A 22,647-nucleotide genomic window follows, 5' to 3' on the forward strand; every position below is an offset into this window, starting at 1 on the left:
TCACTTCAAAGACTGCATTCAAGGGAATGTGAGATCTCCGGACGCCGAATCGGCATTTCGGCGCGGCCCCCTGATGGTACGAGGCCTTCTCTCTTGGGTCGACTGACCCGCAAACCAGGACGTCGATTCAGCACATCGACGCGGCCCCCTGATGGTACGAGGCCTTATCTCTTGGGTCGACTGACCCGCAAACCAGGACGTCGACTCAGCACATCGACGCGGCCCCCAGATGGTACGAGGCCTACTTCTTTGGGCATCTCGGCCCTCATTGTCTACTCCTCGGTGAGGGGGTAGACTCTTCTTTCGTCCCCCGGCCACTTAGCATCGTAGTTAGCCCGGGTCTTATTCGCCCTCGGCTCCACCGAACCTTTAGGCATTCTCCAAGGTCGCATCCCTTGTTTCGGCGTCGGTATCACCCTCATAGCCGAAATTCGATGTTGCCCCTTGTCTTCGTCGGCTGTCTCACCGTCTTCACTACGATAGACCCCATTAGTAGCATCGATCCGTCACTCGGTTTCAATACCACCAATGCTTTCGAAAGAAGCGCATCCCGAGTACTAACTTGAAGTCATCCCGGTGAACGGTGGTGAAGTCGAGCTCCCCGCCCACTCACCCACTTGGACCGCGACCTTCTTAGCCACTCCTTGGACGCGTCTCATTTTCCCATTCACCGGCTTCAGGCATTTGTTAGCATCCCGCAAAACTAGCCCCAACCGATCGCCTTCTTCTTTCGTAACAAAGTTGTGGGAGGCACCCGAGTCGATCAAAGCTCGTGCGTGCTTCCCATTCACCATCATGTCCACGTACATGAGCCCGTTGGATTTCTTGGCGGAGGAATCTTCGTATTTCCCCATCGCGCTGATCCGTTGGAGTGAGCCCATCCGTGGTTGGTCTTCATCATCACTCGAGTCTTCGTTACACTCTTGGTGATAGACGGCCAACGCCCCATCAAGACGTTCTTGAGCCCCTTTCGGCATCTTCTTAAACATGGCACTGAACTCCGCTTGGTTCGGACAATCGGCCATCTTGTGAGGACCCTTGCACACAAAACACGCGAACGGTCTCTTCGTTGTGGAAGCAAAGAGAGTTTCCCGCCTTCGAAGACGAGCTTGAGGGCGAGTTTGTAGTGCTCGCCGATTGGGCTTGACTTCCTTGCGAGCGGAACCGACCTGTTCCCAACGGAAATGGCGCTGTTTTGTGGCCTTTGTCCATTGTACCCACTCTGTGATGCACCAGTATTCCCCGTTGGTGCCACCACTCTTGGTGCCTCTCGCTCTCCGTGAAAGTCGAGTAGGCGTTCGCGGTGATATGGCCGAAGACGAGTTTTGGGATTACGCCTCATGACCTCTTGTTGTGCCCACCTCTTCAACCCGTCAATGAACTCGAATGTCCTATCCGTCTCGGACATTTCGCTAATCTCGAGCATGCACGCTGAGAATTCCCTCACATATTCCGAATTGATTTGGTGTGCTTGATTTCCTTCAACTTCTTCCGAGCAACAAACTCCGTGTTCTCGGGGTAGAAGTGATCCTTCAAGATCCTCTTGAAGTCGGCCCACGATGTCACCGTAATCGTGCCCGCATCGATTTCCTTGTACCTAGCCCTCCACCACATCTTGGCATCGTCGACTAGATACATGCTTGCCGTGACAACTTCCGCGTCTTCGTCGAGCCCACTTACTCGGAAGTATTGCTCCATATCGAAGATAAAGTTATCCACCGCTTTCGAATCCCTCGCCCCATCGTAGGCACGAGGTGGGGGTGCCTTCACCTTATGGCTCCCCATAGATTTCCCGTCATTGCCCACCGCTTTCACGAGCGTGGCACAAGTGTTCTCTAACATCTCGACCTTTCGGTGCAGATGATTGATCTCTTCCTCCCGATCGTCGGGGATCGCACCACTGATCGCTTGGATGCGAATGTCCATCCCGTCTACCTTGGTCTCAAGGTCACAAACCGTCTTTTGCAACTCCTCGAGGCTCGCAGCCATCCGCATCACGATGTCCTCGAGTTTGGGAAGCTTGACGTCGATTGCGTCCTCTAAGGCATCCACTCGGTCCTCGATTGTTTCGCCCATTTTCTCGATCTCGATAAACAAATGCGGCTTGCGGACGCCCGTCAGAAGACCAGGGCTCGATACCAAATGTCACGGTCCGCTACTTTTGCCGGACCGTGGCGCGCACCTTGGCCCCTTCTCTAGGCAAGATGCAAGCGACAAGGCTCTTCGTACTAGTGAGGGATCGCCCACTAGCACGATACTCGGGTCTCGGGGGTGTGTGTCGGGAATCCTAGTCACGATTATCAAGTCCGACACACGAAAGCAATAAAAGTAAGCAATACGATTATTGAAAGCAAGCAACAAGCAACAACAAGCTTTTGGATGAGAAGCGGTTTTTCATTGACTAGCACCTCTCAAAGAGGGAAATTTGATAGTTTAGACTTGGTAGCGAGGATACATTCAATTTGAGTTTAGTTGAATAGCGATATACCTATTTATGGAAACCTATTCTAAAACTACTAAGAAAATACTTACTACAAATGTACAAGGAAAATGAAATTACATAAGCATAAAATAAATCTAAGGGCTCAAGTGTGCGGATCGTCACACCGTGTCACGTGTCCGTATCGTATCAGTGTCCATGTTCATGTTCGTTTTGGTACTATCTAGCGTATAATATTAATGTTAATTGACATTACACCTAAGATTAAAATCAGTGATAATTATTCGAAGTTTAAAGTCTTAAAATCTAATCGAAATTCTGATAACAATGAATGCATGGACATTGGCCACGAAGACGGCAAGACCCGAGTGTAAAGTGAGTTGGACAAAGTCATTGTAGTATTAATTAATTATTAAAATGATAGTAATTGGACAGACGATAGATTCGACGGCCATAAATAATACACTTGTGCAACACCAAACGGTAAGTACATCCAGATGACAGAAGAGACGCACGAGCAACCTCTTGTTTTCATTTATTTTAATTATATTCATCCCCCATTCTTGGCTCCTTTTGTCTCCCTTTCCTTGTCCACCGAACCTTCTTCCTTCCACTCTTTTCAATGTCCTTGTTTAGTCGAGTGAATCTCGTTTAAGACGATAATATCTGATAAATGAATTCAGAGACGGTATCCTGAGAGATGGTCTCTTAATAAGCTTTATTGAGAGATCATTGTACAATTTTAAGAAAATGTGGTACTAAAGGCAATAAAATAAGTACAAATCATGATTAATGATAAAATGGGTACATTTATTATGTAAATAGGTACGGAATTACTATGTCACGATCAACAATAAATGGTACGAAATACAAATAATATGCTACGAAAGATTGGTCTCTCAATAACTCAGTGAAAGACCGTCTCTCCTAAGTTTTAGTGATGAATTCAAATACTACCACTTATTAATAATAATAATAAGGGTAATGATAAATATAGCCCTTAGGACTGTATTTAAGAACTAAATTACATCCTAAAATGAAATTAAATTAGGAATTTATGACATAATTATGCGTAAATTAATGTCATTAATACTTGATTTAAGTTTTTCTTTCTTTTTTCGGTACATTAAATACAACCCTAATAATGCTAATACAACCAAATTTGTTGTTGTTACCTAGACAAATATCTTTATCATATTATAGTACTTGTATCATTTTTATAAACGAATATTAGTATCATCTTAAATAAGAATTTGTGTGCTGGACAATACTCTCTTATAGGCCTATAACTAATGTTATAGAGTATAAAACGATTCACAAAGAGTGCATAAATGATAAAAACAATCATAGTAGTAAGTAAAAATGATTATTATAGGAAAAATTGTTCTAAAATACTTAAGAGTTTAAGACCGCTTTAATATAAGTATGACAAGTGACAATAACTTTATATTGGTATAACCAGTAGCCTTACAAAAGTTGTGTATTATTAACTAAATTAGTATATCTTAAGACATTCATAACCGTTTTAACATTAAAACGGTCCATTTATATATATAAGATAAATTAATTGCTTTTTTTCTTATCCCTTTGCATTTACTCGTTTTTGTCTTATTCATATTACTCGACAGGTCTCGAAACGGATATACCATTATTATACGGGTATACCTTAACCTTCCACTTTGGCTTTCTTCATTTTCCAGCTAACTTCTTTTGACTTTCCCTTATTTTTTTATTCCTTATTTTCTTGTCGCATTCCACCCTATTTCTGTGAAATTAATCACTCTTCTTCTATAGTTCTATTATTACTTCTATATATATACTGCAAGATTCAATCTTTGTTTCCTTCCTATAAAAAAAATATCCAATCTTTCTTGATTTTCACCACTTTCTCACTTACTGGTATGATTTAAATCAAGTTTTTACATTATTTAAACTCTATCTTTATTTGATTTACTTGCAATTTTGTCCAATTTTTCTGGGTATAGTATAATTTCTTGATTATTGAAGTGAGTTTGTGATAATTATTGGTGGGTAATCATTATTTTGCCTTAATTGTTGTTTTTGATGATCCAATTTTTGTGGTTATTTGGGATTTTTATGTGGGTTACTAAATTTGTTCATTATAATGTTGGAGAAATCATGGGAGTATAGATTTAGTCATTTAGAGAAGATTATGCATTTTTGTTGTTGTTGTTGTTGTTGACTTTGTTTTGTTTGTATTTAAACTTGGATTCTTGAGTTTAATTTGTTTTTGTGGTGTTGTTGGTTGATTGTTATATAAATGAACAACATGATTTGGAATAATGAGATCCATTGATGCACAAATTGCTCAAGTTTAGACTAATGTAGTTTGTTACTCCCCCCATCCCGATTAATAGTAATTGAAGTAAACGTAAACTATTGACTGAGACGGAGTGAGTATTAGTAATTGAGTAACCTTTCATTTGTCAACTAGGGTTTCATTGTATTAGACTCCTTTGTGTTTCAAGTTCATTGTACTAGACCTACTTTCTTGATCAGCAACTTACAATACAACTGAATTTACTTGCAGGTTTTTGGTTGTGCAATTTGATTCCTTGGGTTTTAGTTGAATAAAGATCAGGCATTATGCGTGCCCCGTCAATCTTGTCTCAGTGTTTACCTGGCTTGTTACCTCTTGATCGAGGAAGTCACAGCATCTCTTCTGTTTCGGATAAAGATGCACATTTTCCAATGCCTGCTGTCGAAATTCTCCCATCTAAAGTGAGTAATCTGCTCAATATGTACATACCGAGGCCGTAAAACTTTTTGATTCGCTTGAATAGTGAATGTTATTGTTGTTTTTTTTTTTTTTTTTTTTTTTTTTTTTTTTTTGAGTTTTTGCTGATCATGGCTCTTTTTTTCTCATTTTAGGTATCACAACATTCCAAGTTCAATGGGGAGAGCGTTGATGTTCAAGGCCTCCATTCATTCAAGGTTTTCCTTTGGGACTTTGTAATCCGAATTTTTGATTCTTGCACTCACAATCTTCTAATATGCTAGTTTAATAAATTTATCTGCTAAAGCATGTTCTTAGCTTCTAGAAATGATTGAGAGGCTTGTATAAGTGTATAACATGGTAGATATTTAAGTTTTAAACAAGTCTACTAGTTAGTGGACACCAAAGCTACCGAAATGCAGCAAAATTATGAAGAAATAAGCATCTTAACCTTGCACAAAAACAAAGCATTTTGACATATATTATGACATAATTTTGTCATGAATTGTGAAATTTTGAGTAGCACATTGATTATTCAGTGACTTGAATTTGTGTCATTGTAACCTCAGTCCTCAGGCATTGAATAAATCATGACGGGTTTACTGCGTATGGGTTTTAATTATTCAAAGCAGATATTATAGCATCATAATCCTTGGCTCTTCTGATTAATGTATCACAATGCTAAATTGAAAGTTAAGTGACCAATATCTTCAATGATGTGACTTGTTTTATGTGCATTTTCCATCTGGAAACTGCAGTAGATTTCCCATTTGACACGCCCAAAATGCTTCCATTAGCATTGCTATATGATGTTTATCTTCTACTATGTTGCTTATTATTGTGGAGAATGCTGGTTCCCGGAATATGAATAGTGATCAATCAAACTGATTACCTCTTATGTGTTTTCAGGGGAATATTAGTGTTGGACATATAGTTGGCTTCAGTGGACCAGAATTGATATGTACAAAAATTGATGGTAGGTTATTGAACAAGAGAATCTTTTGTCAGCATTTTATGCATGCTTCTTCCCGTTTCAAGCATCTTTCGGTTACAAGCTTACAAGTCCCTAATACATGTGAAATATTTTGTTTGCAGGGTCCTGCAAATCTTGGGATAGTTCAATTGATCTTTTAAATGCCCTCAAGCATGAGATCCGTGATGGAAAATTGAGCTTCAGAGGGAAAAGAGTCCTTGAGGTATTTGATTATGGCTAGAAATGTCCTGCTTTAACCTGACTAACAATGGCATTGTTGCATTCTTAGTTGTCGCTGTTGATAGTTTTATTTGGACTTTGGAGCTAATGATTTGGCAAAATTCTTGAACGTCCTTTCAAGCATTTAAATCTTAACTTCAAAGGTGTTTTCTCCACCTACAAGGGTTTAATATATTTATTTTTAATTTTCTGGCAGCTTTCTTGCAACTATGGCCTGCCTGGTATCTTTGCATGCTTGAAGGTATTCCTATTCAACTCTTATAGTCTTTAAACGCTCACATTTGATATTATTTTCAGAAGTCCGGTCTCTATCTCATACACGGTAGTAGCTGGATGGTTTCTGAACAAGCTTAGCAAAATTTTGCTCTAGTATTGTAGCATGCATTTAGTGGGTGTTGAATTGCGTTACCCTTATCACAGTAATTATTGGACTTTGTTCTTTCCAATGGAAGCTTTCAACAAATGCACTTTGAACTCGTTAATAATGTTTGCCGTGTACATTATTTTGTATGCATGATAGTTTGAGTGTGTAACTATCCACCTCTTATTATGTATATGGGTGCCGCTTTTAGGGTGTATCTTTGAATTTGTTGAAAATATTTGATGGGTGCCATCTCTATGATATCTTTTGTACATGGGTGTCATCCCCTCGGTGTCCCCATTAATTAACAATATAAAAAAAATATTATGTAGTATTGCTCTATTGCAGCTTAGCATCCTAGGGTTTAACTGAAAATAGGAGTTAAGGTCGGTCGAATAAACCAAGGAAATTGTGATGAGGTTATAGCCTATAGCTCATTATCAGTCTTTTTTATGTGCAGGGTGCGTGTACAGTGCATTTTCAAGATACTAATGCTGAAACAATAAGATGTGCAACAGTTCCCAATGTGCTGGCTAATCTAGAACAGGCTCGGGACTGGCAAAACCGGCAACCTGAGGGTCTTCTGACTCCATCAAGGCAACCTTTGGCACCATCTGTGCATTTTTACGCTGGAGATTGGGAGGAATTACCCGCTGTCTTATCTGTAGTGAAAACTGACGCTTTTGAAATAACACCAGGAATGAGCATGTGTTTTTCGGAGGATGATTTTAATGATGCGTGTAGTAGTCAAGATGGCAGCATTACTGGTCAAGAGTCCTCTGCAAAACCAAGGCGCTCGAGGAAGCTTTCTGGCAACCGAGCTTGGGAAAGGGCTAGTGAGGCAGATCACGGGGAAGGCGGTTATGATGTTATATTGATAACTGATATCCCTTCATCAGTAACCTCCCTGAAGAAGTTTTACACACTAATAAAGAAGGTTTGTTCCTCGCTTCTTTCAGACTTGCTAAATATCATACAGTCATACTTACAGCGGAAGTCCTTTGTCTATATTTAAATATTTTCGACTAGTTGATAAGAGAAAGAACATGCCCCGAGTGAAGTATTTAGCCTCATTTAAGCATTTGGAGTTTGGTCTATGCCATGCTATGAAATATCGGTCTTGGTCTTGAAGGGCCGGTCACTCCAGCCAAATCTGTCATGGCACCTAATGTTTTCAAAAATTCAAGTGACCGCAATGTGTTCACGCCCCATATTTAATGCCATAGGGCTTATTTTCTTGTGTCCATTTCATGGTACAATATTTCGGTCCAAGAGTTGCTCTGGAGTTGGTCTCACAGCTTGGTCTTGGTAATTTTTTTTTTACTTTTTACTGCATAACTGGGGCATATGCTCCCTCAAAGACTTGGCCGTGAGTTGGTCTACAACCATGGTTCGATCTCGTTTAGTATTTTGGCTTGTTCTAGCAGATTTTTACTTATCTTAGTAAAAAAAAATTCCCATTTCTTAGTGTGTTCAAAATCCGAGTGCTTACTTTTTGTTATAAATGTTCTCGAATAATTTGTGATCATTCTGTCTTTAACAGTGTTTACGGCCTCCATATGGAGTACTATATTTGGCAACAAAGAAGAATTATGTCGTCTTCAACAATGGAGCTCGGCAGTTGAAGAGCATCCTGGATGATGAAGGAATTTACGGAGCCCATTTAGTCAAAGAAATGACCGACAGGGAGATTTGGAAGTTTTTCCTCAAATAAGTTTTCGAAATCTCAAAACGAATGACGTAGATTTTCAAGTACTAGAAAAATTGTTTCATTGATTTATTTGCTTTTAGTAGTTCCCTACTTCTCTATAATGTGAACCACAAATTTGTTCGCGTATTGCTCTATGTTTGCTTAGTTATACAGAAATCCGATTCCCGGGATTAGTTAAGGAGCTAGTATTGCCAATGTAATACCTCTTTTTCTAAATATATACAAGTTTCAACTGTGAATAGAAAACTGGCATCTTGGACTGGTGAGTTCCACACTGTTGTGTTCAAAGGTTCTTAAAATCGCAATCTGGAGTTAGGATCCGGAATCTGTAACTGCTGATCTGTGTGGACTGTGTTGTCAGTCTTGTAACACTGTTTTGATCAAGGTTGTTAAAATCGTAATCCGGAGTTGGGATCCGAAATCTTTAGCTGTTGATCTGTGTGGACTATGAGTGAGTCAAGTGTCGGGCTTTGAAATTATCGGGAATCGATTAGCCACTTACGATATTCATTTAATGCAATCACTCGATTGAAGACGATCACTCTAGATAAATGGTGAATGGTAACAAATGCCAAGTTAAATACAAGTGTTTTAAAGCATTCACATTTCCTGCAATGCCGTTACGTTTAGAGGGCTTGTTTTTACTTCTTCCGATATATCTGATTCCTTAGGTCTTTTTCCCGACTATTTTAATTGAACGTAAAGAATCAGATAACACACAATAAAGATCAAATATCTATTACAGTGAGCAACCAAAATTTACATACAGGAACTTGTACACAGTTAATGATCATTACAAAGATCATTACATCTAGTGGAAAATTCGGAATTAATATAAGGTAAAGCGGAAAAGAGAGACTGCAAGGTATTGCTCGTATTATACAAATAAATATACAAAAAGGCATAGTTTAAGCACTTAAAAATGGTTTCTCAGCAAACACAAAATTACATGATCAACTTATATATATAACTTGATGAGCATTACAAAGAATGAAAAAATGACCTCGTGCGGACAACCTGAATTACAAGGTAAGGGATCGAGTTAAAATAATTCTTATATCAATACATACATGTAATGAACAATTAACCTGTTGAATTCAGCATCCAGCGGCCTTCAAAAATTTGTCATAGGGACTGGCAGGAGGTAGGCGGAAAGATTGATGCCCATACTCGAGTGAGCAAGGGTACAGCGGATCATGGTCTCGGATAAGTTCTTTGCCTTTCGAGTTTGGACTGTCTTCTGAGTCCTCCAAGATCTGGTTAAGAAAGCGACTTGTTAGTAGGCCACAATAACATTCAAAATTCAAGGACATGGATATGGAATATGTTCCCGACTCATAATCTTACCATGGATGTGACCGTGGAGTTCTCGATCTCAAAGTCATTTGAAAGAACAATCGCTTTGGAGTTATCCGGACGCTTGATGCTGTGGAGTACCAACATCTTTTGCTGCTTGCCCAACAAAAGGGCCTCACATTGATCTTTAACTTGATCGTAAGATACAGGGGCAGTGTACATCGGTAAGTTTGCTACTTGTTGAGCCGTTTCAAGTACCTATTAGTATCATAAGTGATAAGATCAGATATCAGAGCCAACTGATCTGAAAGTCATTTTGCAGTTGTATTTCCGGTGGGTTTTGGAGTTAACTTGTGATGGAAGTATTCTATTTAAAATACATACAGGTTATATTTCGTTAAGACTCAGTTACACGTAGCCAACCCAGTTAATGTATTATACAACTGGTTGTATATACAACTTATTCAATGTAATTGAGCGTTGTTACAACGTTGTCGAGCTCTATTAACAAAATTATCGATCTATGGTACAGAGTTATTGAGCTTAACAGAATAATTATTAAGCTCAATAATTTCGCAAAATAGTTCAATAACTTGTAAAATAGCTCAACAACTTTGTATAAGAGCCCAACAACTTTGAGGCGGTTGTACAATGTTATAATACATCATGTTGTAGGATACTATTTGTGTAGCCCACATGGCAGCGTGTCTGCATGCCAGAATTGGCCAGTTGCCTATTTTAAGAGAAATCATGATTTTCCTCTTTAAAATGAAGTGTCCGGGTGCTAGACCTATGTCTGCGTGGAAACTTGGATATGGGTATGCTAGAAATACGAAATGATAGAGTAACATAGTTTGTAGGTTTTACAACAGAAGCTAAAAGAGGCATATGTTTTCCACCCAGAGACTCCAACTAACATAAACAGATTACAATCCAGAGACTTCTATCTGAAAAGTGGATATTTTTTAAATGACGCAGTAGGCAGTCTAGGCAGACAATTGTTGAAATCGTTCCAAGACAAGCTGAACTTACCGACTCAAGGAGCTGATTAACACTAAGAATGTCCAGTGAATTGGACGACATAGATGTTTTACGACCAGACTGACTTCCACTAGCATCTAGAAACGATTCATCCAGCAGTGGCTCCACAACCTGAAAATTTTTGACATTCAGACCCAGTCATGAGTTGAGGCCAATCAAAGCAAGAATAAAATAACAGAGTATAAAATAGTAACCTCATCAAAAGGTTCGAAATCCATCCCTCCTAGTGGCGAGCATGATTGTGGTGTCTCCATGAATAAAGGTACTCCCAGAGGGTATGACTCGTCAGGTGAAAATCCCTGTAATAGTTGCTTCTTGATGCCAGATAATTCATCCTGTACAAAAAAAAAAAACAAATGTATAAGAGACTTTCCTTTCAATTTTGCTATCTAAAAACACGAAAAATCGCAATAAGAATGGATACCAGAAGTCAGCTATATCTGCCAATGTTGATTTACGGGAAAATATTTCCAGTGGTACCTCTTGCGTTATTGACTCGATTTAAGAGGATCTATCAGAAATTAATGCATGGCACATGGATCACTAGAGTCGGGCACGGACTGGCTAAGTTCGAACCAAGTCATTTCAGGTAATTTAAACTTCAAGTCGGGTTGAGTGGTATTAAGTCAAACAGAATGTCATTCCACCATTTAAAACGGCTTTCAGTAAAAAAATAAGAGCTAGTTGCAGCCTGTTACCTCTGATAATTTCTCAAATTTAGACGTCAAATTAAGTATCACTGTGTCTTTTAACAGCTGGTCATCTGATGTTATCACTGAAAGTGTGTTTAATGCAGCAACGTCATCGTCTTCTGATCCATAAATCCTTCCTTTATCAACAGAATCCCTGATGACTGCTTTCAGTCTGATATCGTCAACCAGCTCAAGGTAAGGATCAACCTGCCAACATAATCATTTAATACCAAAGCAGCGGTGTACAAACTTATAATGTGAACTTAAATTCCATTGGAGAAGTTCAAAAACATATATTGGAGATCCTGAAAGTCTAAATGAAAGGGATCTGTACGGAGTGGACGCACGGACCCACAATGAGATGAAAGAGTCCAGTTCAGAAGCTAAAAGGAGGTTCCATCCCCAAACAATTTGGTCACTGCAGGAGAAAATCCATGGCTTATATAGTGATCACCTCTCTCCTATCTTATATGCGGATTCATCATACCCTGGTCAAACTCATGGGCTTGACGAGTGAAATTCCACATAAAAAGGGATTTTGGACAGAGTAGGACTCCACTTCATAAGACCAAGGGTTCTATCCCAAAACCAAACGGCTATGGATGGAGAAACTAATTGGTTTGTAATGTTATCAACTCTCGCCTCAGCTTTCGTTACTCTTTCATTATGGGACAAATCATACGGGGACACTAGAAGCTATTTTCATAGGGAAAGACAGTTTGTACAATATAATTTGAGAAAGGCATATTACAATTACATCTGTCAAAGATGATTTAACAATAGGGATCAGCTCTGGAACATTGCCTGCTCTCGCGGAAAATATAAGCATGCAAGATGCCATGACGAAGAGAGATCTTCTACTTGATGGTCGTAGACCTCCTACAAAAAATAAAATTAAGCTCATTTAGAAAAATGTTGAGAAATTAAAAGGAAAATAAAATAATCAATTGTACTGCACGACCCATGATGAAATTGTATCATGCATCGACACTCAGCAGAAAATACAAGAAGCATGGATTGTTTTGTGAACCATTTTGCTATTTTTCCCCATCATATTTCAAAGTCGAAGAAATTTTACTGATGCGACAAAATACAACCGAGGAGAATATGTGGAATTTATGCTGTGATAATACAATTCCCCTTTCCAAGTAGTAATGAGTAAATAATTATACCCAAAGCTTAAGATTTTAAAAAAACATTGGTGTAAGGAAAAAAGAAAACTCGAGAGTAATAATTAACATTCATATCATCACATCATTCACATGTTATCACTAAACTTTCCATCTTCTATTCACAACATGAGTAGACAAAATGGTTCAAGAACAACATTGTTGTCAGTGGCATTACAGAGCGAAAAGTATTACAAGCCTTCTTATTTAAAGATTGGGAGATGACAGAATGGGCGAAGAGCCAAAGATAGAAGTAGGACATACCTTCTTTATCAAGAGAGATGTTCCTCAGTGAAAAAGCTAGCTGGAAGCACCTAACGAGAGCCACATGGCTGGAGCTCTGTCATTTAAGTAGAGTATATATGATGTTATTCAGGTGAAGCAGACAAACGAGTATGGGATAAACTATCTATGTTTAAAAAAACTCAGTGAACTAAGAATACAAAGTAAAATACACAGTACCCTTGCAGGCAGCAACATGTGCACACACAGTTACCAGCTCGAGAGACCGTCTCACGCATTGTCAGTGTGAGATAGACCTATTTACCCGTAAGGCAATCCCATTTAGTTTGTAGCTAGCAGAGAAATGGAGTGGTCTAACCAAAATAATTAAATGAGACCATCTCTTTTGATAACATGGTGCCATGAAAAGTCACGACACCCCTACCCAGTGGTAATCCATCTTCTACACTAAATACTGCAAGACGGATACTAAACATCTGATGACGCTCTGGGGGAGTTCCTTTTTTTTTCATATGAAAAGAGAAATTTTTTAAAAGACGGCAGATTCAAAGCTTGCCAAAAGAAACAATGGAAAAAGTGGTAGAATTTGCAGAACGTGTGATGAATTCTCCAACGCTAAAACGGAATCCCTCGTAATGAGCTAATCCATTGCTGTGTGTCAGATTTGTTACAATGATACTTCATATTACCTTGGGTACCCGTTTTCGGCACTCAGACACTCGAAGACGGGTAAGATACATGGACACTTCATTTTAATCCCAAACATGCCGAAATTTCAGAAAAATAGCAGACTCTGAAACTCTGACGCACATACTTCTAAATGAGTGAGTATTATAGATGCCTATTACCAATAAACATAAATAGGGAAACACTTGCAACTGCAAGACTGTGAAGTAGCACGATTATTGCATATGATACAGACCAATCAGACTGAAGACTCATTAGTTTGCATCCACAACTAACTCACCCTCTAGATCACCAGAAGACAACTTCAGCATACAAATCTGAAAGAATGGATATATGGGAGTCTCATACATGTTCAAATGCAAAATATTGGCGATATTGCAGAGTAGAATCCCACCTTAGACCGTGTAAACAACAAAGCGGTATTGAAAGTATGCGTCATGGCCTCGAAATTGGCTGGCGTGTTTTCTGGACATGTGGCCTGAACCCAGATAGATGAGAGCAAGAGGCTGACTTGATGACTACTTAGTCTGAGTGAAGCAAGCTCCTGTAAACAAAAAAAAGTAAAACAGAAATTGTGTAAGTAATTGTTTACTACCCTACTCCAACTTGGTCGCAAGTTTCAGATCCAACATGGTTGCGGAAGGCCAGGCTCGGATCTTCAATGAAAAGTTTCATGTTTTGGCAATTTGGCCTAAAATGAAGGTTCAAAATGTCATGTTTCATGTTTTGGCAATTTGGCCTAAGATGAAGGTTCAAAATGTCATGGTGTAATGTGAAAGTGTCAGACACCAGTCAAAGTGAAATGCCCAAGTAACATAGAATGTGCATTCTCACCATCTTCCCATTGGTCATGGTACTCTTGAAGCTATGTGATCTGCTATGTGAATTTTTCACATCGTTCCCTACTATTGGAATGTTTTGCATTTTGCTAATGGCTTCCACTTTGCCTTCACCTTCCTCTGGAATGGAGAAGCTTTCACCATTTACTTTCGAAGTGGCCTTACCCCAATACTTCTGCAAAGGCAAATCTTTTTGGTCTGACCAAGGGCAAATCAAAGAGGGCATAAGTACAGTTGAAAATGTACGGTGAGCCATGATACGAGTTTCATGATCGGGATGACCCATTGCCAGAAGTAGTTGATGAAATAATGCATCAGGAAACGTCTGAGATTAAGCAGAATGATCATGTTAGATACCTTTTAGATTCAAGCACGAAATAAGCTTTCAATTATTCAACAAGTTTGAAAGAGATGGTCTAACAGTAAGACAGAATGAGCTTCTAAGGTTTCAAGGTGAGTTTAAAATGCAGAATCTTAAAGCTCGCCCTAGAATCTCACCCCGTCGTAATGCAGGACCATCTTACCCATCTTATGACTCAATTCCAACAAGAATGTTCACCTTTTTGTGGTATGCGATGTTGGGCAAGGACGACACTATATGAGCGGTTCGATAAACAGAAGAAATAGTTGATCTTGTTCTTGCAACAGAATTGTTATTCTGAACACTTTCGAGCACCACAGCCATCATATCGAGCACAGGGCCTATATCTCCAATCTATCAAAACCATCTCATGTTATACAACTCTTTGCGAATGGCATATCTATAAGTCTATACCAATAACAATGTACTCTCTCAGTTCACTTTATTTCGTTACATTTACTTTTGGACAAAAGTATTGAAAAATATGTGAGAGAAGAATAATGCCCACACTCACATGGGAGTGTTTTGTGATATATATCTCACCCAAAGTGGAAATGTAGAGAATTGATTCGAGTGTCACAAAAGGAAAATGTATGAAATTCAAATGATAGAAGAAGTATTACTGTATTACATCTTTGCTTGTTTAAGTTCCTAAACATCTATTGTGATTAAAACCTCCACAATGTAGGAAATTAAAATGTAGAGAATTGATTCGAGAATCACAAACCTTGCTTGACAGGTGCCATATACAATTTTCTAACGCTGACTGAAGATCTCCATTTAATTTGTCTGCCCCGCTCCCAGAGGTAGATGCTTCTGCTGAAAATTGCATGCACTTGCGTAAATGTCGAAGAAGCTCAGTTAATGCACCAGTTAGTGCAACTGAAGGATGCTTTTTGGCAAACTGAGTAAGTCGTGTGATGACATGAATAATATTAATCTGTTTAAGAGGCTGCTTGACAACATTTCTGTGATCCAAGTGCTTCACCAAGATAGAGATCAACAAATGTGAGTTCTCTTCTGCTGCAAAAGAAAAAAAAAACACATTAAAAACAAGAGATATCAGTGAGAACCTAATGAAGATATGTCCCAAGACACTAAATCAAGGTTTAAGACTTGATTTCAGAAATGGTCATTACGGCCACATTCTGGTAATTGCGGCAGTGGGAGGGCAATGTCACCTCAATAGGCAGTCATGGTAACCTCCAGAACCTGGAACCCAAATCGTGATACGGTGTCGGGAGTCGATATTAATACATGTGTACGGTACTAAACTAAGCTTATGCATAATCAAAAATAAATGCTAAAATGAGTAAACTTAAACCTGATTCTTCCAACAGTAACTGCATGTACATCAAAACTGAGCAGGCAAGCCCCCTATCTGCAGACCAATAATCTTCAGAATCAAAGGTATGAAAAAAAGGTTCAAGCACACGCCGAATGGTAGTAGCTTCCTTGGCTAAGCCAGCCATGTTATGCAAGCAGACTTTAGACCAATATGATGGACTTTTTGAAGCAATTCTGCAAAGGCCGGCAAGATCGAAGACGACTTAAATAGAATTCATGTATTATCAACTAGTAAAGTTGAGATAGCATTTACTTACAATGGGGCTTCTAATTGTTGTTTCATAATGCTGAGATCCATTGAGGAACCAGCATCTTCATTTAAAGGTCCCATTGATGAACCATTAATATCGGTGTTTGTTCCTCCTTGACCACGTGTATCATGCGAAGTTTGTCTTTCCATCTTGCCATTTTCATCCACAAAATTTTCCAAGGTTGCCGCTATGATCTATTTAAACAATGAAAATCAAAAGAAATAAAAATTAATTATAAACAAAAAACCTTTTAACTATCAGACTCCTTTAATTTCCATAAACATGAGCTTAATCCTTACTTTGTCAAATTCCATCGGGATATGAGACTGCTCACCCATGAATCGTACCTAAATAGATAATAGTATACGATAAGTTACTTATTAGAAGTAGAAAGCTTAACATTGACTGACCATAACAAACGGATTGACAAGGATGAGCAAGAAAATAAGACAGCATACTCAAGCATTACTTGTACATTCTACGCAAATTTTTAATTGGCAAATGAGGTGAGGGAAAATAAGGAGGACATGAGACTAGCCCACTACTCTCTCCATTTGGTTGAAATCTCCACATTTGCATATGGCAAAAGGCAAGTTGCCTTATATAAGGACAAGTGGGTGTGGGAATATAGTGGAACTTACTTGCTTCTGTAAGGGTGTTTTTTGTCTATTCAAAGTGAATTTATATCCATGAAATGTAATGTAGTGAATTGGTTTGAATGGACCATAACGGAAAATGCAGAGAATCCAGCCAAATGGAGGGAGTATCAGTCTTGGTGAGCAATCCCACAAAAGCTATAGAATTGCAGTCTCTATGAATACCAACTGGTTTGGATGAATCATAAGGATAATTATCAAAATCACACATGAATCCTCGTCCCACTTTGCATTGGTTGATGTTGATTCAGTACCATCAGGTACTTTTGGCCCAATTTTCGCGAAGGAAGCTAAAGAACATCAAGATAGTTCATAGTTGCATGGTTCCACAATTTGTGTCAAAAATAAGTATTGATCCTACAAGGTCAGGAGAGAAAATACCATTGCAGAAAGTGCTTGTAATCCAGCAGCCCGAAGTCGTAAAGCTCTGTCATTGTCCCCGACTTCTTGAGCTAGTTGACAAAGTTTTGGAACAAGACCTTCTAGATTGAATATATATGTGCTCTCCCCCTACGACAACTCCAGATTGTTAAAATCACGTGCAGCTCTGGGTTACCCCATCAAGACTAAAAGTTTGTTCAACCATACACGATATACTCCATCTCACTAATATTGTCCACATTTAAAATGATGTTGACTTTGACTGATATTTTCTCACAATATTCAATAGTTAATTCTTTTTTTTTTTAAATGACAATGAAAATGGTTGTGTTGATAAACTTGACAAATTTTACATTGTTCTCTATGTATCTGTAAAGAAATTAATGGTCAAAATGGACCTAACTTAATGAACGGGTCAGATTCCCCATAATTACATCGCACAAGTTATGAGAACTCAGATTCTAAAAAAGTCAGATCAGAGCACATGATGAGCTTAAAGGGGTGAGTAGAGTGAAACTTGAAAACAGTTAAACAGCAGTTACAACAACCTTTACAAAGCCTTTTGTGCAAAGTAAATTGGTGAGAAAGCTACATCAAACGCTTCACTTGAGTTTTCGACTTCTTTTTCTTAGGTTTTTTCCTTTTTATTCTGGGAAGGGAAGTGGAGACAAGGGCGGACCCACACTAGGCAAAGGTGTAGCAAATGCTACACCAAAGAACACAAAAATCTTCACGAAATAATAATATGCTACACCATAAATTTTCAATTTTGGCAATTAATATTCTCCTTCCCAAAAAAATTAACCAACTTGCCTAAATTATCTCTCCATATTCTTTAAAATCTGGTTAGAAATCATTAATCACGTTTAATTACCAAGATTATTCTCTACAACTTCCTTATTGATTCTAAATCTTAATAAGCAAAAAACAATTAAAATTCAGTTTAAATTTTTGGTAGAGTTATCAACCATTTTCAATTTTGCTCTCACAAATTCTCAATTTCAATTCTTCATAAATCACCATGTCATGTGTTCCGACCTCAAGCGTCACCGGACTGCCACTCTATCAAACCTCCGCTAATTCGTCATCGGGTTATTTTAATTGTTACTCCTTTTCTGCGTTTTATAATCAAGTAATAGCTTTATTGAATTAAGCATGAAACCTTGCAAGTAATTGCTTTGTACTCCGTATATGTGTTACAATCCAGTAATTACTTTGTTGAATGATTACTAGAACTTTGTATTGTATTTGAATAATGAATGTAGATATGGAAATAATAGATGGATATGTGTATAAATTTTGCTTTGATTGATTACATTATTTGTGGTCTTGTATTCTTGAGGCAAAGCTATTTAGCTAAGATCTCTGGTTTGTTTTTTCTTTTCCTATAATCTTAAACTTTTATTAATCATTATTTAGGCATCTTCAATGGTTTACTTTAGGGACTTGCTTGCAATTTTTATAAAATAGCAAGCAAGTAGCTTACCATTGGAGTAAGGAAAGATTGATGTAGCTTATGAGCATTGTAGCTCTACCAAGCATGTAGCTTGGTTTTAAAAATTAAAAAGTAAAATTTATAATTGGAGGAAAATTCTATTGTAGGACCCATAAAGCTAGAAAGTGTTGTAGCCAACCATTAGAGCGGTATGTAGTCGAAGAGCAAAATACCTTAAAAAACCGTATTGGCAAATCAAGCTACAATGTATTGTAGCTGTCCATTGGAGATGCTCTTACAAGTTTTTCCTCAAAAAATGTTCATAAATTAAATAGAGAATAAACTCAACCTAGTGAACGAAGTCACAAAGTTCTTCTCCGGCTAAAGCTAGTGTAGTAATACTCAAGATGGTTAAAATGACAGGAGAAGTAATTCAAACCCGATAATGCACCTAATATGGTAAGATTAAATGAAACTGATATTGTAAAACAATTTTTAGAAATTCAAATTTTGCTACACCAAATTAAAAATCTTGGGTCCGCCCCTGAGTGGAGATGTACATGTCTAGACCAGTACTAGCTGGGATAACTGCCTTAACCAAGGCTCTCAGGGAAACCAATAATAAAGATAATTCAAACGGAAAAAAATAGCCAGAAGTACAACGCCAGGCCAAGAAACTCATTAAAATGCATTCGAAGTTTTTGAACAATATGATACTGCCAGAGTGCCAGCACACAAAAGTCCTCACCTGGATGTTTACAAAGTCAACAAGAGCATTGCACCCTAGAATTTGCATTTCCTCTTGATGAGTTTGTTCCAAAAGTGTTCTAATGATTCCTAATAAGCTGGAAGCAAATAATGGCCTGCAAAATTGAGGAGCCAATATAAATTGAGGAGTCACTAGATGATCACAAAGAAGAGATAGATGACAATGTTCCGAGCTTGCCATTAACACTAGACCTGGCAAAACTGACCCGACCCGTTTCCGTCCAGAATAACCTGACTCTTACCCAACTCGCAAACTGAGAATTATCCCTAATTAACTAGATAACAATGTCACAATGCACCCGAAAATTACTTGAACCCGAAATGACCTGACCCGCCTCGATCTGAGCTGAATTCTTGCAAACCCGTAAGCATCTACCAATTCAAATAAACAAAGATGTGTTAAACTTACATCTGCTCCTTACATGATGCGAGAAATTTTCTGTATATGCAGACCACAACTTTTGCTGATCCTACGTGCTCATTCCGCAAATCCTTATAAAATCGCTGTTCTAGGTACTCGGTTATCTGAAAAGTATGAAAAGAATGAGATTTTTTCCACTATAATTCTTTAGCTCCACTTGTATAATGGTTTGTGAATTGTGATATATGAAGATCAAACAGAAGGAAAACAAGAAGTCAACAATGATACATAATAGAAAAGCTTTAGCATATGCAAGTAGTAACATTTCAAAACACGACATAAATAACAGAAACAAATGCAGCATCAGTTTACTCAATGACGGCCACAAGCTCTCCAAAAGCTCATCTGACCCCAAGGTACGACGTATCCTATAAAAACTGTCGCAATCATTTATAAGAAGGTGAGGGACTTTCCCTAGCATACAGAAAGAATCCAAGATAACAGCTGATTATTATACCACTGCCTCAAGGGCTCCTTCGATTGGCGCCTTGGCGAGTAAGGGCAGTTGCCTGTCATGTACGATTCCATGTCTAATTTAACAAAACAAAGGCATTGGTGTGTTCCCTCTAGATCTTTCCTATATTAGAGGAATTTTAATCTGACTTGCCAGTGGGAAAATGAAGCAATGAATGAACCCTTCCATTTCCATTCAACCCAATTCGCGATTCAAACAAAGGAAACTGTTTTTCCCTCCCTTCCTTTTACTGCCAAATCTCTCCATCCAAATAATGTGCAAGGGTCTATGCGTTACACAAAATTAAGACCTACGTTCACAACATGACATAAGGGGGGCACTTATAGTTTAACTTTATACCCAGAAATAAATCATCCGTCTCTACAGCATATTAGTTAAACAAAAAAGTTTTGACCTAAGACAGCGCATAGTTACTAATTCTGCTTCTATAATTGAACCTCAAAGGGAATTGCTGTCGCAAAAGACAAAAAAGGAGGCATTGTGGAGTTTCAATCGCCCATGCTTTATCTTTTATATGGTACATTTCAGGGAAGGTAACTTCCGCAACCCAAATGGCTAGCAGTAAGCAGTCAAAAAAGGAAAGAGTCAGACAAATTCCCTAGGAACCAACTAACACAACAGAATATGAATGCATCGAAGAACATATGAACGAAAACAGATTCACCTTTGGAACTCGTAATGGGTTCTTTGATGCATATTCACACAACTTTCCAATCTTTCGGTCATTTGCCACAATTTCCTGTAATAAGAAACATACGGCAATTCATGAAAATGTCAAAGAAATCCAATTACTAACAGAAAAGGGAAAGGGGCCAATCATATCAGCACAAACACAAGCAAGCTAAACTTTCCTTATTTGCCTGAGTGCCTGTATCAGAATAACACAGTTAATTGCGACACAGCTTTCGCACATGAAACACAACACAACCTCAACCACAACAAAACCTCGCCTAACAATTATTCGTCCTAAATTTCATTTAAAAGTGGCAAGTCTTATGTGATCAATTACATCAGAGGGTTTGAACCTTATTTGGACTACATACATAAAATTCACTATTCATTCTCAACAAATAACCCCAAATGCCACTCATAAACCACAAAATCACCACTAATGCAAGGCACAAATTCTCAAAAGAGACAATCTACCTCATTATTATACATGAGACCACTCCATTTACTCACTACCATTAATACATCTCATCAATTCTATGTGAGACAGTCTCTGAGGAGCTAAAAGGAGCACAAACAACTACCTGATTACGCGGAAATATCTCTGCAAGAAGCTTCTTATATCTTTTAACTGGTTGTCTAGACCTAGCTCGCAAAGACGGGCAGAAGAAACAGATGCTACCACAGGCGGGTAAAACCCGTCTGGACATAACACCCATCTTCTTCTACTCACCAATTCCCAACCCTACAATTCTTCAAACCCCTACAAATTTCAACCTGCAATCAACACATACACACACAAAAAAAAATCAACTTTGATCAAAGACCAACATCATCAAATTCCAAAAAGATCCAAACTTACATCAAATTACAACAATTAAACAACAATATTCATCAAATTAACCAATTGGGTACTTAAAAATTATGATACAAACATAAAAAAATGCAGAAAAATTGATACCCACCTTACAGTTTTGACAAATTTGAACTTTCTTGATGGAATAAAGTTCTTGGGATCACAAAATAATTCCACAGAGAATTGTAATAATTGAGCTCCAAATCCAATACCAGATCAAACCCAGCAAATAATAACGTTGATTATTTCAATTTAAATTAAAAAATAATATTAAATAAAATAAAAACGTTACTTAAAAATATAGTTAGAACATTAAATGTGTGTATACCTAAATAATGTAAACCAGTGTGGGGGTTGGATGCTTAAAATCCCCCGGCTGGCATTTACTGAACTTTCTTTTTCTTTTACTTGTGATTTAATAATTGTAAAAAACGGTTAAAAAATATTAAAAGCAATCAAATCAAAGTGTTCTTTTTCCCTTTTTATCTTCCTGAAATTGAGAATGTGGTGTTTTTTTGGGTCCAAAAATGACCGAGAATCATGCAATAAATCACAGTGGATTTTCACTTTTTGTTTGCTGAAATGATTTTTCTATTTG

The 22,647-nt window shown here is 38.1% G+C and overlaps 2 protein-coding genes across 8 annotated transcripts; one reads left to right on the plus strand and one right to left on the minus strand.

The window, feature by feature from the left end:
* The first annotated feature begins 4,131 nt into the window (after positions 1-4,131).
* LOC141618744 (uncharacterized) lies at positions 4,132-8,708 on the plus strand. The gene is made up of 8 exons (XM_074435820.1): positions 4,132-4,339; positions 4,992-5,182; positions 5,333-5,395; positions 6,087-6,153; positions 6,273-6,373; positions 6,587-6,631; positions 7,212-7,688; positions 8,295-8,708. The coding sequence occupies exons 2-8, from the start codon at positions 5,048-5,050 to the stop codon at positions 8,463-8,465; spliced, it is 1,059 nt and encodes a 352-aa protein (XP_074291921.1). The 5' UTR covers positions 4,132-4,339; positions 4,992-5,047; the 3' UTR covers positions 8,466-8,708.
* Positions 8,709-9,318: 610 nt separating this feature from the next.
* On the minus strand, positions 9,319-22,603 carry LOC141618745 (protein SEMI-ROLLED LEAF 2-like). Of its 7 annotated transcripts, none has more exons than XM_074435823.1 (20): positions 22,159-22,603; positions 21,778-21,970; positions 21,189-21,263; positions 20,038-20,153; positions 19,609-19,723; positions 17,426-17,554; positions 16,688-16,735; positions 16,395-16,582; positions 16,115-16,311; positions 15,518-15,813; positions 14,989-15,144; positions 14,425-14,754; positions 13,985-14,134; positions 12,925-13,000; positions 12,249-12,370; positions 11,498-11,698; positions 10,994-11,134; positions 10,791-10,910; positions 9,810-10,016; positions 9,319-9,718 (listed from the first exon to the last, which is right to left on the minus strand). In XM_074435823.1, the coding sequence occupies exons 2-20, from the start codon at positions 21,910-21,912 to the stop codon at positions 9,560-9,562; spliced, it is 2,961 nt and encodes a 986-aa protein (XP_074291924.1). In that variant the 5' UTR covers positions 21,913-21,970; positions 22,159-22,603; the 3' UTR covers positions 9,319-9,559. The 7 variants fall into 7 exon arrangements, with proteins under 7 accessions (XP_074291924.1, XP_074291925.1, XP_074291923.1 ...); XM_074435824.1 differs by having other exon boundaries at positions 15,518-15,810; positions 22,159-22,593; XM_074435822.1 differs by having other exon boundaries at positions 12,243-12,370; positions 15,518-15,810; positions 22,159-22,593.
* Positions 22,604-22,647: the final 44 nt, after the last annotated feature.

Source organism: Silene latifolia, chromosome X (genome assembly GCF_048544455.1).
Source record: "Silene latifolia isolate original U9 population chromosome X, ASM4854445v1, whole genome shotgun sequence".
Lineage (NCBI taxonomy): Eukaryota > Viridiplantae > Streptophyta > Magnoliopsida > Caryophyllales > Caryophyllaceae > Silene > Silene latifolia.

What these genes read in the sequence shown, in the direction of transcription:
- LOC141618744 (XM_074435820.1), top strand. Translation starts at nt 5,048, where the DNA reads ATGCGTGCCCCGTCAATCTTGTCTCAGTGTTTACCTGGCTTGTTACCT. An exon ending in AAGGCCTCCATTCATTCAAG is followed by an intron (nt 5,396 to 6,086) that starts GTTTTCCTTTGG and finishes ATGTGTTTTCAG; the next exon opens with GGGAATATTAGTGTTGGACA. An exon ending in GAGGGAAAAGAGTCCTTGAG is followed by an intron (nt 6,374 to 6,586) that starts GTATTTGATTAT and finishes ATTTTCTGGCAG; the next exon opens with CTTTCTTGCAACTATGGCCT.
- LOC141618745 (XM_074435821.1), bottom strand. Translation starts at nt 21,912, where the DNA reads ATGGGTGTTATGTCCAGACGGGTTTTACCCGCCTGTGGTAGCATCTGT. An exon ending in AATTTGAGAAATTATCAGAG is followed by an intron (nt 11,135 to 11,497) that starts GTAACAGGCTGC and finishes TTTTTTGTACAG; the next exon opens with GATGAATTATCTGGCATCAA. An exon ending in ATTTCGAACCTTTTGATGAG is followed by an intron (nt 10,911 to 10,993) that starts GTTACTATTTTA and finishes AAAAATTTTCAG; the next exon opens with GTTGTGGAGCCACTGCTGGA.